At 34.7% G+C, this 17486-nt stretch overlaps 1 protein-coding gene across 1 annotated transcript; it reads right to left on the bottom strand.

Moving 5' to 3' along the window:
- Positions 1 to 9173: 9173 nt before the first annotated feature.
- Positions 9174 to 16825, bottom strand: LOC131654160 (homeobox-leucine zipper protein ATHB-15). The gene is made up of 18 exons (XM_058924584.1): positions 16015 to 16825; positions 15753 to 15912; positions 15497 to 15597; positions 15285 to 15375; positions 14970 to 15065; positions 14768 to 14881; positions 14600 to 14683; positions 14274 to 14429; positions 14122 to 14196; positions 13854 to 13960; positions 13572 to 13764; positions 12896 to 13081; positions 12734 to 12814; positions 10940 to 11074; positions 10508 to 10833; positions 9972 to 10077; positions 9594 to 9743; positions 9174 to 9470 (listed from the first exon to the last, which is right to left on the bottom strand). The coding sequence occupies exons 1-18, from the start codon at positions 16209 to 16211 to the stop codon at positions 9324 to 9326; spliced, it is 2505 nt and encodes an 834-aa protein (XP_058780567.1). The 5' UTR covers positions 16212 to 16825; the 3' UTR covers positions 9174 to 9323.
- Between the last annotated feature and the right edge of the window lie 661 nt (positions 16826 to 17486).

Genomic DNA, 17486 nt, shown 5'->3' with positions numbered 1-17486 from the left:
ATGTTTGTTCTTGGGTCTTCCTTTGTGGGTCTGGTGAACAGCTCAAAACAATCCCCCCAAGCCTTTGTTCTTACCCATACATATAGGGCTTGTTATGCATTCCTTTAGCTTAAACTTTGATGGAGGAAGTGGAAGAGCCTTTATGGTACATCAATACAATTGGGAATAGGCACATTAAATGCGATTATCCTCAATGAAACTTTTTGGATAATCATTCTGACATGTAGCCTTAGAACCCTAAGGTAGGGGTGACGTTGCACTTTAGGGTGCCCAAGTGCACTCGAGTACCATTGTGATCTTGAGATAAATTTATTAGTTTATTTTTGTATGCCTATCTTCCTTCATTATATAGGCCATTGGTTTGTTTACTTTTCTTCGTCATAAAGGCAATTCCTCCTTTCAAGTTATATGTCACCCTTTGTGGAAAGTGTACTTTCTCTCTCCCCGTCGATTTCAATCATTCTTCCTTGAGCTCTGGTGACATATTGCTTCATGTGATTGTTTCCCTTTTCAGAGATTGCAACCCATTTGGTATCTCTCCTTTTAAGTAGTTTTCCCTGAGCCCCGTCGATTTCAATCATTCTTTCATGGCTTATGACGGACATTTTCTTTTTATTGGCAGTGTGGCAAAGATTGTTTAAAAGGACCAATAAGGCTTTGGTTTTCCGGCCGACGTTGCTCAGTACTTTTTGGTGGATAGGAGTTGGTGGGGACAGCTTATGTTTTCAATAGTGCTCAAATTTTAGAGAGCATACATCAGAAGGTTTATCCTCTAATTGGTTTGTCTCTTATCTAATTGGTCAGTCTCTCATGTTGAACCCAGTAAGAGGTTGTGCGAATATTTTAAATGGTTTTCAGTTCCCTTTAATGAGTGTATGTTTTCCACAATGAAACTTAGGCTTCCCTTCATCGATTTTGAAGTGGATGTATTGAATCACTTAAGAATCATTCCCTCTCATCTGCACCCGGTAGCTTGAGCTTTTGAGAAGGAATTCCAACACTAGTGTGAGTAATAGGATAGAGCACCAACTTTGAAATTATTCTTTGACATTTTAAACATAACATGTAATTTTGTTAGAATAGAGCGGAGACAAGAGTTGCTTTCGCTTTGTCAGCCGAAGAAGATGTGTGATGTATACCTTAAAAGTTGAAAGAATTTCAAATATCGTTGCTTTCTGGTCGTCCCCCAAAGTCAAGAGGCCCATTCTAGCTTTTGCTTTCCTCTAGAATGTGATGTTTCCCATCCTAGCCCCATTGGTTTGTAGTTAGTCAAATGTGGGGATAAAATACAAAAAGGTTGGACTCAATATCACTTCTTCCAGAAACCAAACCAATATTCATTTTCATCAAATACTCTAACCCATAAGAAGAGTTGTTAAAGGAGGATTTGTTCACATTTTATGAGAGTTTACGTTATGAATATTGAGTTGGACCTTCATATGTGTCTCTTATTCAACAGAAGAGGATGTAAATCGATACACGGTTGGTGGTAAAAGCGGGTGATGTGTAGGAAAGTAAAAAGCTTTTTGGTGAGAGGGGTCCATATTTTGTTTGTCTTTATTACTATTCTTAATACTTAATTTGGCCATTACATTTGTTTATCTTGCATATAACATGTGTATAGTTTGTGACATCATGAGGAGCAAGAAAGCACATACGACAAAGAATACTCTTCTGCCTCCCCTATTAAACCCAACTCCAAATTTTTCTAAGGCAGAAGAGAGAGTAACCTTGGAGGGGACAATTCCCCTAACATTGAGATACACTTGACCCAAGTAGGAAAGTAAAATAAGTTAGACTAAAATCCCTTCGAAGGTGAATCCTCCAAGATGAAATGTGGCAAGGTTACAATCCAGGAAGGGGATCATACCAAAAGGTAGAAACCAACATCGCTTGCCTTTGAGAAATTCATTCTATGTGCCAAGCATAGTGTCTTTCTTGCTTAATCCCTTAAAAAATTCTTCATGACTAGGGGTTATGCATGGTCAAGGAAGTGCATTCCTACTTCCTGGAAGGGGACTATGCTAATATTTCTTTCTGAAACTATTAAGCATGAATTAATGGCCAAAGTAGCTTTCCAAATGCACCAGGATGCTTCTTTAATGACTATTGTGGCCTCTAGTTAAGGTGAAGTTTTTACACGCGGAAATTTTTGGAAGGGGAATGATATTTTTGAAGAATCAATATGACTTCATCCTCTCCTGGCGAAAAAAACTCTAGTAGAAATTTGTTGCTTTACAAGAGGAAGTGACTTACCGTCCTCGGACAGACTATCTAATATAACGCTTGAAGGGCTCAGTGTCTCGCCATCCAAGGCGCATAGTCGTCTGGAAAGTCTAGATTCCTAAAAGCCAGCAAAATCCTCATAAGGGAAAATGTCAGTCCTCGGAATATTCCTGTTAACCATAGGTACCGGAGGATTTGTGTCTGAGGGATTGTGTAGTTTCATATTTGCATATAACCTTGCCTAGGGAAACGATGTGAGGTTGCCTAAAGGGAGATATCGCTTTGCCCTGCATTTTCATCGCCCCTGGGAAGAGAAAACATAGGATAAGACATGTCTTGGACAGTGAGAAAGTCAAGATAGTTACTGAACCACGTATCCCTTGGAAATAGGAATTTAATCATCCAATTTTTTTACTAGGTGCGCGGTGGCCTTTTCCTAGGAGGCCCTAGGAATCCAGAATTCCTATAAATACATTAACCCCCAAGGGGATAGGGGATAGCTCTCAAGTAACACTTACTTACTTACACACATACAAATACTACTCAAAGAGCATTCCACTCTGAGTAACCTTAGCAACATTTTTTCAACCCCGCTCCTGCAACCTAGCAGCGCTGGCCAATATAAGGACCTCTCACCTCACGTGAGTTGGTGCCTAAAACAGCCTCAAAAACCACCATACATGGCTACTCGCCGTCGTGGGATAGCCCTCACCCCCAAACGTGTAATATACCTACTAAAGCCTCTTAGCCTCCCTGCCCTTGCAGGGGGAATACATACACTTGTACTTTTTTGGACAGTACACATATTGTGTTCAATATACTTTATCATGGGCGAGATTTTAGAGGATCTCGAGATGTTTCCCATAATTTCCATTGACATATTCAACACTCCAATGCTATTATTTTTCAAGGTTTCCTGGATGATTGAGTGGTTGACACTGAAGGTTCTCGTCTTGACAAGTTTAGAAAGGACGTTTACCCTAGCGTTATGCTTTTTAGAGGCGTGCAAGATCTCATGAGATTTCAACTTTGCTAATATTTCTCTAGTCGGATTCACATATCGCTGAAATATGAATATTTAGTCTATGCCTCTCTTTTGACTTGTGATGCTACCAACACCGTCTCTTAGTCTTAGTGACGACTAAAAAATGTAGGTATATATGACTTTTACATACAATTTTTTGTTTGTCACTAAAATATTTTGTCAGTATATCTAAATTTAGGAAATGTTAGTGCATATTTTGAAACTATTTGAGGTGTTTGTGTATTTTAATAGATCTCATACGAAGTCAATCTAATTTATCCATTAATCAATGTTTCATAAAATTGACAAACTAACCAAATAGACAAGCCGTATAAGCTGGTGGTACTTCATACTATATACCATAGTGTATATGGATATTTTTGTTGTTTTTAGTTGTTTTGCTAATTTTAAAATATTTGAAGTCCATAACTTCGGTTATTTGAAATAAATTATAATAATTATGTATATCTTTTATTTTAAATTAAAGGAATCAGTCCAATCTATAAAAAAATTATAATTGTTTAACATTAATAATAAAAATCATTATTATATATAAAATTATTTTAAAAAATTATTTAATAAATTAATTTAATTTTTAATTAAATATTATTTTTAAAATAATTTAAATTAAATTTTGTCTAAAACCTTAAAACGCGTTAGGTCAACTATGCCTTCAAATTAAATTTTTCATAAATTACATTTTTTTTTCTACAATTTTTTTCGCAATCCCTCATTTTAAGCCATTATATTAGTCCACTGATCAATAATTGGACTGGATTGTCAAAATAAATCGTGAATGAAGTGTGAATTTGATTGACTAAATAATCAGAGCCACAATTCTAAATGTCCATAATTTGTCCAACTAGGCATGTCGATTCTAATAAAAGTCATACTCTTCAATATCGATTATATATAAATTAACTATACTCATATACTTTTTTGAATTGATAAAAAGAAAAAAGAAATTTAAATTCAACAAGGATTTCATCGATTTTTATACTATTTTAATCTGTGCTAAAGCTTTTAAAGATATGGATGCACGTAAAAAAAGTAAAAACTATATGCCCTTACAAAACTAGCTTTATTTAGTACTATGCTTTTTATAAATAGAAAGAAAAAAAAAAAAAAAAAAAAAAACTGTACTTAATAGAATAATGGTTAAAACAACAATAAATAGAACTATCTATTGCATTGCAATAAGAAAGTTGGGTAGCATTAATATAAAGTTGAACCTTTAAGCAAATTGATTGGTTGTTGTCAAACACAATAGAAAGTGTGAGTGGGGTATTCACGTGGTGGCATGGTAAAACCATATATATTTGCCATAACTTTCTGCTTTTGAGTTACTCCTAACTTGATTACATGAAGAAGGAAAAAAGAACAAAAAAGACTCCACTCACACACGAGCCTTAACTTTTCATTTCACGAGGAGTTTAAAAAGCATACATCGAAGTTAGTACTTTCAATAGAGTATATACTATCAACTAAATAAAGTTAAAGTATGGCTGTAAAAGATGCTGAAAGATACTAGTATGAATTGGGCTAGGGTAGGGTGCTCAAAGGCTGAAACATAAAAGTTAGTAGTAGATACTAGTAGATAGGAACTTATGCATCGTGCATCATATGTATCGTGAGTTTGTACATGAATGTAATGTAACATCACTTAATTAATATAAAGGTTTTTATATTTTTAAAATAATTGAAATGTCACTTGAAATCGACATACATATAATGTTAGAGTTAGTTAAATGTTTCTCGAACATTAATCATTTGAATCTTTCTTAAGTCTATTAGAGTTTATTATAGTCGTTAAAACTTAGATTCAGATAAAACACAATAGAATAGGATAAGTGGACATTCTGATCATGTTTTGTGTTGACAGTGTCACGAACTGAGGATGTTGAAGATTACACAACTACGAATTAAAGAAAATGTACACTCAAGTAGGGTCAACATAAATGATATTCCCTCCGTCCCACAATGAGTGATTCATTTGGAATAAAATGATGTTCTAAAATGAATGACTCGTTTCAATTTCTAATACACTTTTTTCAATTCTACCCTTTAAATAATAAAATTTCATCACTCTCAATACATGATAAGGGTACTATAGTAAAAACATCATTCTCTCTTTTACTTTTGTACATTTTTCTTAATTTGTGTGAAATGGTGGACTGTGTCACTCATTGTGGGACGGAGTGAGTAAAAAACATTTACCATTAAGTTGAACATGGGACGTCATTTATCATAAAGTAGAGAGAACACTCATGCATTACCCGCATATATAGTCGAATGTGACAACATTTCTGTAGGCCACGATTCTATGTCTAATAAGATAATTGTGTTTATAAATATTACAACTTGTAAATTATTCAAGACAATAAATCAATAATCAAGCTATTTTAAAAAATTACATTCATCGATCAAGACTACGCTAGGTGTATGCACCTGCATTCTGGAAAGAGCCTTGGCGACATGGATCAACCATAACCATCATCTACAAGAAGATCATGCCAACAACAACCTAATGAACCTCCAAATATAGTGGAAATGCCGATAAATCTGCATCTTCCTACTACTTTTGAAGCTCCTTCACTTGATCCATCTAGGGTTTAATGGTAATGACAACATCTTTTATTAGACAACAATTGCATATAGAGATAGATGATATACCAGGTTTATTAATAACATGGAGATATTGTCAAACCTGTGGCACATAACAAGATGTAAAAGGCTGAGTACATTTTGTACTCTTTTTTAATATATATCCCATAGCTTATCAAAAAAAAAAAAAAAACAAGATACAAAAGGTTAAGAAGTTGGAGAAAAATGAGTCAATTCAAGTAATAGTTGTGTCGCTTCTACTATACAAGGGTTCAGAGGAATCAAGGTTAGAAAGGCATTACTAATGCAACTCTATCAATCAAAATGAAGGTAGGGTATTCCCATGTCCAATTGATTCTTATGCAACAATAACTTTTTACTCTTTGTAATTCTCAACCTAGTAAGTTGCACATCTAATTATGAGGGACACCCTATGGAGAAAATACATACAATCAGAATAGTCTTTAATTTGTAAAGGTCTATATAGCAAAGATATTTCATGAAGGACTTGGACAGATTGGTATGATGTCGGTATTACCTTATCGCAACATTATACAGAAAAGCATGTCATACGTTGGAGAACATGCCTTGGTCCTAGTAGTAGGAACCCAAAGACCAGATTCAGATTATTTGATTCAACATCCATGAGCAAAGTTATCCATTTGTATTGTCTAGTCCCACAATACTTCAACCACAACCTGATGTGTTAGTACCACTCTTTGGGGGTTTAATGACACCTTGACCTGTCATTGGTTATGTTATGCTGATGAACATATATGGATTACAAATTTATTTTACTATCGTAATACTAGTAGTATTTGAAACTTCTGCTAGAAAAATATTTATGAGAGCCAAAAGAAGCCATGGGATTCCCCCACATCTAGTTCAATTTTGATATTGTTTCCAAAACCACTTAGAGAATGTGTGTGGCCATCTGGAAGTATCCGGAGTTAGACCTCTTAGACAACAACTATTTAACTCAAATTTCATAATCAATACAATCAAGAGGTACTTTAGAATCAATGTATAGGAAGTCTTATCCTAAATGGATGGAGAGATTGATGCCTCTGGCCAAATGTTATAAAACTCAAGACTTTGCTACCTTTTTCGAAGAACATATCAAGTCAACTATGGATAATATTGGATGGTTTACTACACAATTAGGTGAAGGAAACCATAAAAAATTTCTCAATCTATAGTTACTACTCCCTTTATCATTGGCTGGAACATCATTTATGTGGTATTCTTCTCTCCTATAAAACTCAATTCAAACTTGAGAAGAAATGGAAAGCTTTTTTCATGATAGATTATATTGGCCTCATCTCGAAGTTAAGACAACCAATATAATGAACTTGACTCAACAGTTAGATGAATTGGCTTTATGTTTCATTTAGAGGTACAAAAAGAATACTGGAAAATTTCCAGCGCAATTTTCTAATGTTGAATATGCATCAATGGCATGCATTTCCATCTAAAAGATAAATTGGTTCAACAAGTCTGGCATGATATTAACAAAAAAAATCTTTAAGAAAAACACACATCGAACCACTAACCCAAAAAAGGAAGAAAATGTGAGTAGGAGAATATGTGAATCTTATGACCATTGAATAGTCCAATTTCCTTATCCTCAAGATTAAATATACTTGGTTTAAATCTCATCGGCCTCACATTAGTAGCCGATGATCAACTCCTTTTGACACTCAAAGAGAAGATCGATAGTGAAATTATAATAGTGTAGACTGACCTCGTACTTCTCAATATTAGAAGATGTCGGTAAAGATACTAGCAATATCAAGATTGAGAAGGGATTGTATTCTTTTAAAACTTTTAATTATATTTTAATTTTATATTTAAATAAACAATTCAATTTATATACATCACTAAATGTAAAAATTGTATATGTCAATCAATTATAATTATAAGTTATTGAAATATTTGATTTTAATTTTTATTGTTTCTAAAGTCAAACATATAAGTGGTTGTGACATACTATCTTAAGACTTTCTAAATAGACATTGTATAAAAATTTATCTCTTAAATAAATAGTAATAGTAGTGATGAATCAATCAATAAATATGTGAATGATAGTAGCTGAGTCTAGGGGTGTTCATGGTTGGTTATTTTCAAAAACCAAACCATAACCATTTTAAAACCATTTAAATGGTTTGGATTTATAACCATAACCACATTTTAATCAAAACTGGTTATAAAACCGGTTATAAATTTAGTTATGATTATATAACCGGTTTTTTAAAAAAATCCAGTTTTAAAAATTATTTTTTCCGAAAATATTTTTTTTAAAAAAAAAAATTAATATTTTTAGAATTAAAATATTTGGATTTGGATAATAACCGGATTATAACCGAATCCAAAATAATTTAACCGGTTAATAACCATTTAATTATATCTGGATTATATGAATGGATAACCAAACCATTAATAACTAAACCGGTTAATGACCATTCAATTATATCCGGATATTTAAAAGTGGTTTAGGTTTGGTTATGGATTTGGACATCAAAACCGGATATTTTGCACACCCCTAGCTGAGTCTAATTAATGCATGTGATAAAGAAAGAAAACTAGGCATCCAATTATCCTGACCTCTTCTTAGTCTTTCAAATGCAACCAAGAAAATTGCTAGGTGAGAAAGGAGTAAGGATCCTTTCCATTTCTCAAAAGAAATGGAGGTATCCATTACTATGGTTTTAGTGTATAAACGTGTAATTAATGTCAACACTTTTAAAAATACGTGCATTTATTTCCTTTATTTTTTTTGAAAACTATAGTAATGGACACCTCCATTTCTTTTGAGAAATGGAGAGGATCCTTACTCGTGAGAAAGTGTTGCAACAAAAGTGCACTATATATACATGGTTTACACTATATCATACTTAGACATCATTCAAAATTTTGCTGGTGAGATCAACATAATAAATGTCATTTATAAATTTGAAACTGAACCAACATTATTAAATATTGTTTTGTTTTGCACCATTAAAAATACAAACATGATACTTAAGCATATATTGGCAATGAATTTCTCCTTTGCCACATTCTTGAATGAAATGTGACACTGACAGTAGTGGCCAATATCACCGACAGAAACAAACTCCCTACCATTTTTGTTAAAACAATCTTTTTCTTTGTATATAACATGAAACTTTTAGAAGAAGTTACTGTATTAGTTTTAAGGACTGAGTTTGCTAATTACTGTAAACTGTGTACAGCCCAAAAATGGAGGCATCAAGAATTCTTTCAACATTAACAGGTGCAAAACTTGGTAAGAATGACCCAAAATAAACATTGCAGTGAAATATAAGACAAAAAGTAACATAGGCTAATATATAAGTAGTTTTTACATGCAATCCAAGTTTTTGCAGGATATATAGCAAAACACCAAGCAACAAAACATGTCTTAAGAGTGCTTCCTCTTTAACACTAGGAATCCTATTATCTAATAACAATGTCAAACAAAAGACCAGTTCACAAACATAAAGCAAATACAATGAGCATTCTCTTCTTCATTCAGGACCTTCCATGCTACTACTCTTTCATATGAAATAGGTCTCCCCATGCTTGAGAGACATAGACCACCTTGAAGGCATCCAAATCCCTGACGAAAAAAGAATGAAGAGAAGTCAATAGAAAGTACAATAAAGCTTGAAAATGTTGCTAGTACTATTTTTCAGCATACTCTGGAATTAGTGATGGCTCGGCTCAAATAAAATTGACAGACCTGTTGAATAATTTGAGGAAACTCCGAGCACAGAATCTTTCGGCCATGGTCATCAAATATTTTCTCCAATGTTATATCCTGTAGAGCAACTAAGGTAGTCTCCAGCATGTCAAGCCCGGCCTGGTTCGCAAAAGTAAACACGGGCAACGCCTGCAAAAACAGTGCCATGAAGGTGTTTTCAAACAAGTATATTACAGTGTAAAAATCAAGACAATATAACTATGGTACCTAGTAGAAATGGATTTAAACTGTAGGCAGCAAGATATAACAAAATCTAGACAACTCACTACAGCGCAGATAATGCTGAACACCATTTGATTCCTTTCTTTTGAAAATATCACATATATACTATGAAATTAAAATCAAATTTGTGTATACCTTTAGAGTGCAGCATAGTATTGCATCAGAGTGATGCCACAAAGACTTGAGTAAAGATTCGCTCCCCTCATTATTAGATTTAAGTAGCTCAGCACCCAAGAAGCACCTGAAAAATAAAGACAGTAAAAAAATAGCTGTGTTTGAAATACCAAGCTCTGCCTAAAATATCAAGCTAGAAATTTCACTAAATGAACTAGCAAGAGTTTTGGAATAGTCATCAGCAGTTAAAACTTCAACTACAATAGAATATCAAGCATTGGTTACCAAGGTCTTTTTACAGAATTTGGAAGCTAAGCTGGTAGGTTCAGTAGGAAATTTGTTTCTCTAATAATAGTAGAACAAGTAGGTGGGAGTGTTGGGGATAACAGCTGACTATCAAGAAAAAGGAAATGCCCCTAGATGTGGGTATAATTTACAATTCAACAATTGAGATAATATAAAATTGATTTCATATCCTAAACACAATCTTGAAGAGCAAGAGTTCAACATGCCAAATTGACATCGTCACGCAAGAAAAGTAAAAGGAGCTTACACACCTATAACTGTTGGAGATCCAACGAGCAAGTGTTTGAGCTTCAGGAGTACCCAGTGGTGTCCTAAGCCCAGCTTGCGAACTCAAATGAGAAGGTGAAAGTGCTAATGCTACCCTTTGGACAGATGATATAATGCTGCGAACATATTGCCGTGCCATAGATGCTACATGCTCTTGCATATGACTTTCAAAAGCAAATTCAAATGCTATTGTCATCACTGATCTCAAACAGCCAGAATTTCCAGAATAATCATTTGAAGCTTTGTTTCCAGCAGGGCCAATGTCAAGGGCAGATGCCAGGTCAAGGGTGCGATTGGGGTTGGCAACCTCCTGCAAAATTTTACATTGCAATAATTATTAAAAAAAAAAAAAACTTATGGAAAGGCGGCTACTAAATCAAACAAAATAGACAGCTTCAATATTGACTAAGACTGACCTTTCCAGAATCAAGAGGAATGATCCGAAATCCAGATGGCAGAAGTGGGGCATCATCAGCAAAAGAAGCATCAATTGGAGCAAATATAAGCTCAGCACAGGTACCAACGGCATTCTCATCCATTCCACTGCAGAGCTATCAAACAGATCAAATAAACTATAAGAAAGCGTTTAAAATAACATAAATAGATAGGTATTGTGATATAGCAACATGTGATATATAGCTCGAGAATCTGCCTAAACTAAATTGTTTCAATCCACACTGTTGAATTAAATGTTTTTAAAAAGTAGATAAAAGTTACTAATGTTTGAAAAACTTTAAAAACTATGAGTAACTTCACTTTAACGTATAATTTACTTATTGCAGAGTATTTATCGATCTTAAGATTTTATAACTGAGTGTCCAGTCAATCTTTTATTGTATATAATCACTTAGATAATATGATAATATTCATCGTTTGAGTGGTGAAATTTATGTCCACAGAGAATTATTGTTTAACCATGTCTACGAAGAATTATTTACAACTATGACAATAATTACACATGTAGTAAGTAGGTGTCTGAATATATAACCAATGGGATAACTATCCATGTGTGATCTAATCTCCACCTCCTTCCTTTCCAGTGTTTCTCTTCCTGGTCTCTATCTTCAGTAATTTTCCCTTCATCTAGAAACCATTTTGCCAATTGTCAAAATTTCTGCCCAGCAACCACTAGATTTAGGTCACAAACCTAAGATCAGCTCATCCTCGAAATTTCAGCCGAGTCTGAGCTCAAACTTACCCACAAGTATTTGTTCTTTCTTGCATATAACCAAACAGTGCCCACTTTGTTTGTCGCATATAGAGACACACTCCCACAAGTCTTCAGAGTTACTATATCATTATCACAAATCTCTACATGGCCTCGTACAGCCTCCTGGGTGTTACTTTCGTAAATTTATCAGTGATGTTTGGTAGTTTGGTATTGACACATAGTGGCATTGACAAGCTTCAATACTTTTATAGGGATTGAGTTTTGAGATGGAAAAACTCAAGGATGGCATTTTAACTTTATCAAGTATACAACGAACATTCTAGAGGATACATGCTGTAGATGGAACAGCTCAAGGATGCTGACACTCTTATAGATCCTAATGCCAGGCTTCTATCAGAACAGAGGAAGCCACTTCCAGACTTTAGAGATGCAAAAAGACTAGAAAGCAAACTAAGTTATCTAGCTACCACCCAAAATTTCTCCTTTGTTACTAGGGGTGATCAACCAATTACTTAATTGAACAAGTTAAAGACATTAGGATACCATAATTCGCATCTTGAAGAACATTAAAGCAGCTTCACAAAAAGGTCCTATCTATGAAGCAAGAGGCCTTGCCTTGGTTGTGGGATATCCAGATGCTAATTGGACCGATTCTCCTACTAATCTAGGAAAAGTGAATGACATTTCATCAACAGACAATAGAACCAAGTGTGCCAACTTTAAATTAAGTTTTAACATCACCCAACACCTAAAGAAATGTTTGTACCAGCATAATAAGTCGACACACAATTGTGAAATATGATATGCATCTAACTGCCTAACATTGCAAACCTACAAAAATTCAAGGCAACACAGCACAAGCATGCTACATATAAGTGAGATATCTGAACCTTAAATACCTCATACTGTATAAGCAGAAATTTACATTAGTGAGATACTTAAGCAGTTCTGCTTCTACTTATCAGTATCACATCAAGCAAAACAGGCATATCAAGTTAGTACCATCTCTGACAGATGTGAGAAACATTAAGCAACTTACTTGTAAAAGAAACACTTCTCTAGGCATTATTGTGTCTTCGGGAGAATGAGCCATTCCTTCCAATTTAATAACTTCCAGAAACTACAATACGTAAGCAAAAGGTTAACCTACTTACACATTACTAAATTTGCAATTGTTTTTTAGTGTCTGGGGATATTTTACCTCCTCGTGCTCAATAGTGTGGGCTAGTGGAAGAATTACTTGACCCCCATAATTTCCAACTCGAGATCCTGAGAAACTACAAGGACCAACTTTGATGGCAGCGGCCGAGTAAGCATCCATGTTGTTGTCTGCCCATTCTGATCTATGTTCCCGTAAAAACCTCAGAAGAATGGCCGGAGGCACATTCTGGGCAAGGAAATGACACATTACAATAAAAAATATATATAGTCAAAACTAAATTTGCAATGTCTCTAGGAAATGCTTTACTTAGGAAGGACAGCAAGACTAGAATAAGACATAAATAATAATAATAATAATAATAATAATAATTATTCATAAAACAAATAACACATTTTCAGTAATCGGATATTAGATTATCAACCAGTGATCAAAGAAGTTCTTATATGTTCTGTAACATAATCCCATTGGATATGAGCAATTTATTAGATAGGCAATTGGTAGCCATTAATATTGGATTGTCAATTAAATACAAGCCTAACAAATCATGCAAAAACCAAGAATATGCAATGGACACTGAAATATATGTTTACAATATAATATGTGTTTGACCTTTATCTTTGTCTAAAATCATATATCACAATAAAACACAATTTTTTGTTTGATACTTTATTCATAATTTTATGCAAATTCTGTGAAATATGAAAACCAGGCTTACTTGTAATAGCATTGAAGCTTTAGCACATAAGACTGCATTACTGACAGATGGAAATCCATTGGCAAATGAAAGATTCAGACCCATTAATTTGTCAGGTGATGAATTCACAAGAATTGTAACATCATCAACACCATCGTTGCCAATCATTGACCATCCCTCATCTGTAAACCCATTGAGTGCCTCGTTGAAACCCCTGCCAGGAAATATAAGTGAGAATTCAAGTTTAGATAAAATGAATCTCTATAAAAATAAAAATAAACTGTCTCAGTTAAATATACTAACCGGCTCAGTCTTTGGCCAAGTGCTCGGAGGGCTGCTGGACGTCTACCCCACCCAGTGACATTTGATTGAGAAACTTCATGTGAAATCTGCCTTAGGTGACGTAGGGCCTGGATGAAAAGGAGAAACATGTGAGGAAAACAGAGCCTATGGTGGAGCACTAATTCTACACTTGTCCCACTCTTTAACATGATAAGTTGCAATTGTAGACTGAAACTTAAGTTTAAATAAAAACAAAATCACATCAATAATGAAGTACAAAAGACCATACCACCATTGTTGTTTTCTGAGCCAGCATTGTTGATGACTCATACAATGGACGAAGTACCTCGGGAACACTCCATGGCTAATAATAATACAAACACACTGAAGTTACTTTACGTTGGATGAAAATACCAATGCAACAAAGTTGAATTCTTGTACCTCCAAATCCATATGATCAACAATGTGGATGATGGAACCACCTCCATCACAAGGTCTTATCAGGTACCCACTGGGCAGCATCTCAGCTCTAACAAAATGCTGCACAGGAGGCATACTTGGACCATTCTGTGTGTTTTTAAGAGACCTCTCACATATCTGAAAAAAATAAAGCATTAAAGAATTGATTTAAATGTACTCATGTACTTCTGAATTAGGACGACAGTTTTTATAAAAATAATAGTGAGGCATTGCACATAAGTGATGTCTGTTTTTAACTACACCGTCAAATCAAATAGAAATATTAAGGGTTCTTTACATTGACTTACCACTAGACTTCCATCTTCTAAAACAGATGTGTAGCGCAACAACCATAAGTCCCGCGCAGGGGCCAATGTGGTCGGCGCATAAAGCTGATCATCAAAAGAAAAATATGCAAATAAGATATTCAGTCTGTTATGTCACCAACCATACACACAGAGTTTGAATTGCTTTACCTGCATGTAAAGCAGCTCAATGGTTCCACCATTTGCTGTGGGGAGCACATTCAGAATATCCACAGCTCGGCAATCACGATACCACGAGGGCCGATCTTTAAGGATTTCTGCAACCTGTAAAGAGTATGGTAGGTTGATCCCATCAATGAATGTCGGTAAAACAATGATCATAAAGAAAAATAAATTCGGATAGAGCACTAACCCTTGTAGGTTCTAGACCCACTAGGCCACATGCTCTAGCTGCCACACCAGGGCAACCATGAGAAATGGCAACGATTCCAATAGATTCCGGACCAGGCTGCACAAAAAGGCAAAAATTAATGTTTAAAATGTTTATTCAAACAAGCACACATCAAATAGAAATGAAACCCTTAGGTAAAAATAAATCCATCAGAAATTATAGGATCGGTTTATTCAAAGATGTAAATTAGGCCTGCCACATCCCAAAGAAAAGTATGAGCTAACAAGAAAACAACTAATTTATTATAAAACAAAATATTAAGAGTGATTAGATTACCTTCATTCCAGGCATTTGGACCCACTCAACAGCAGTTCCAGTAGCCTTTGAAAGAAACTCTGCTAAAGTTTCCTCTGCAATGGACAAAAGCCTAAAGAAAGAAAAATGCCATATGATTTCATAAGTCCAAACAGACAAATCCAAATATCCACAGACAAGGAAAAAACAAAAACGGGCCCAATGGCAATAATAATCATCATATTCCCACTAACCCTGCAGGACTTGCATCCCTTGGGGGATGCTGGGCTGTCAAACTGCGTTGACCACTAGTCACCGCCGATTCACAGCTCGTGTCTTTGGTCGCAAGTGTAGTCTGCACAAAAAGCACCATTCAAACTCAATTCTAAACTAGTAAGAAACAAACTATAAGCAATTCTAAACTAGTAACTACTAATAAGTGGAAAATGAGGATATAATTAATGCTTAAAAAACTTTACAATTCTAATTATAAGCAAGCAAAAAGCATACATTTTGGGTATGTTGGCGAAAGTAGCCATTTTCATACACCAAATGAGACACTTGTTTCTGCAACCTATCATTCTCTTCCATAAGCAGCTTATTCATAGCACTCAACTTCCTATTAACAGCTTGCAAACGTGAAGCCTCTTTTCTCTGCTTCTCCCTACATCTAAACCAACAACAAAAACAAAAATCCACCATTAACATCATCTCTTAACCATTACCAAAAATAAAATAAAAAAACAATAATTTCCATATCAAACTAAAAAACCTTCTATTTTGAAACCAAACTTTGATCTGTTTAGGCTCAATATGAGAGAGAATAGGACACTCCCGAATAAGCTGCTGTCGACGAATGCTACTAGGTTTAGGACAATCATGATAAAGCCTCTCAAGAGCTTCAACTTGTTCAGGCGTATAACGAACGTATTTTCCATTATCTAACCCACCTTTATCCTTGCAAGACATTGCTTTTCCTAAACCCTAAGCAACCAAAATCACTTTTTCTATCCAGATTTCAACTTAAGCGATTTTCCAACGCGAAACCATGCATTTGAAGTAAAAAAAAAACTTGCACAGAAACAAACGTAACAAACTGTTTCCTCCAGAAAAGACAGCGAAGAACACAAGAAAAACACCGAGATCAGAGCCCTGGGAACATCTTCATCTTGATAAGAACAACGATCTAGTTCGATTTTCACAAAACAGAGTATTCACTGAAACGACACCGTTTCACCGATCTTCTACTTTCTGGCACAGTGAAATGAACTGTGATAATATGGTTAATAACTTTTTTTCAGTTTTTTTTATTTATTTCTTTTTTGGTTTGGAAATAAAGAAATTAAGGAATTAAAGAAAGAAAAAGAAAGGAAACCATAGTTGAAAGAGAAAGATGAAGTTAAGGTTGTGGTGTTGTTGTAGTAGTTGTTGTTGTTGGTTCTTCATGTTTTTTTTTTTCTTCTTCTTTCTCAGTTCAAAAAGAGAGCATTTTTGTTTTTTGTTTTCATTCTGATTGGTTCTTTGGCTTTCAAAATTTCAGTGGAATACATATCGAAAAAGACCAAAATAACCCTCTTCCCGCGGCATGGCTGCTCTTCTGAGTTCTGACATTACGTACGGGTCCCGCCGCTCTGTATCATTACTTTCGTAATGTCATAATTACCCCTCATCATAATTACTTTATAGCGACAATAGTGAAAAGAAAGAAGCAACGGTGAAGGGTAGACTGGGAAAGTGTTAAGATGAATGAGAGTCTTAAAATACACAAAAGCATGGGAAGAGGAGGAAGAGGTTTGTGTTGGAGTGGGTCATACAGAACACGCCATCATGACCTTTTTGCATGCGTCTTTTGTTTTTTTAAATATTTGCTATATGTTTTTTATTTTGATTTAAATCTTTAACCATTACTATTACTTTTGATGGAAAGAAAGAAAAAAACAATTATTATATTTTATTTATAAACAGTAATGATGATGGCAGTGTCATAATTCACATGGTATATATGTATATATAGGAGTATATATTTATGTAGGTGTATATAGTGTACTATTGTATATGACATGACATGGTTTAGGGATACTCCATTGATGTATGAGTTTGACTGACGAGACGTCTGACATTGGATGGGATGGGAATATGGGATGGCAGGTATATACGGTTTCGTTGGAGATGTCGGCTCCTTTACTTCACTATAGTTTTCTATATATCGTACTATTTGTGTGTGCTTTTTCTCCCATTTTGGTC

Source organism: Vicia villosa, linkage group LG2 (genome assembly GCF_029867415.1).
Source record: "Vicia villosa cultivar HV-30 ecotype Madison, WI linkage group LG2, Vvil1.0, whole genome shotgun sequence".
Classification (NCBI taxonomy): domain Eukaryota; kingdom Viridiplantae; phylum Streptophyta; class Magnoliopsida; order Fabales; family Fabaceae; genus Vicia; species Vicia villosa.
Note: the sequence above shows the minus strand (reverse complement) of the source record. Positions and strands in the feature narration are given on the sequence as shown.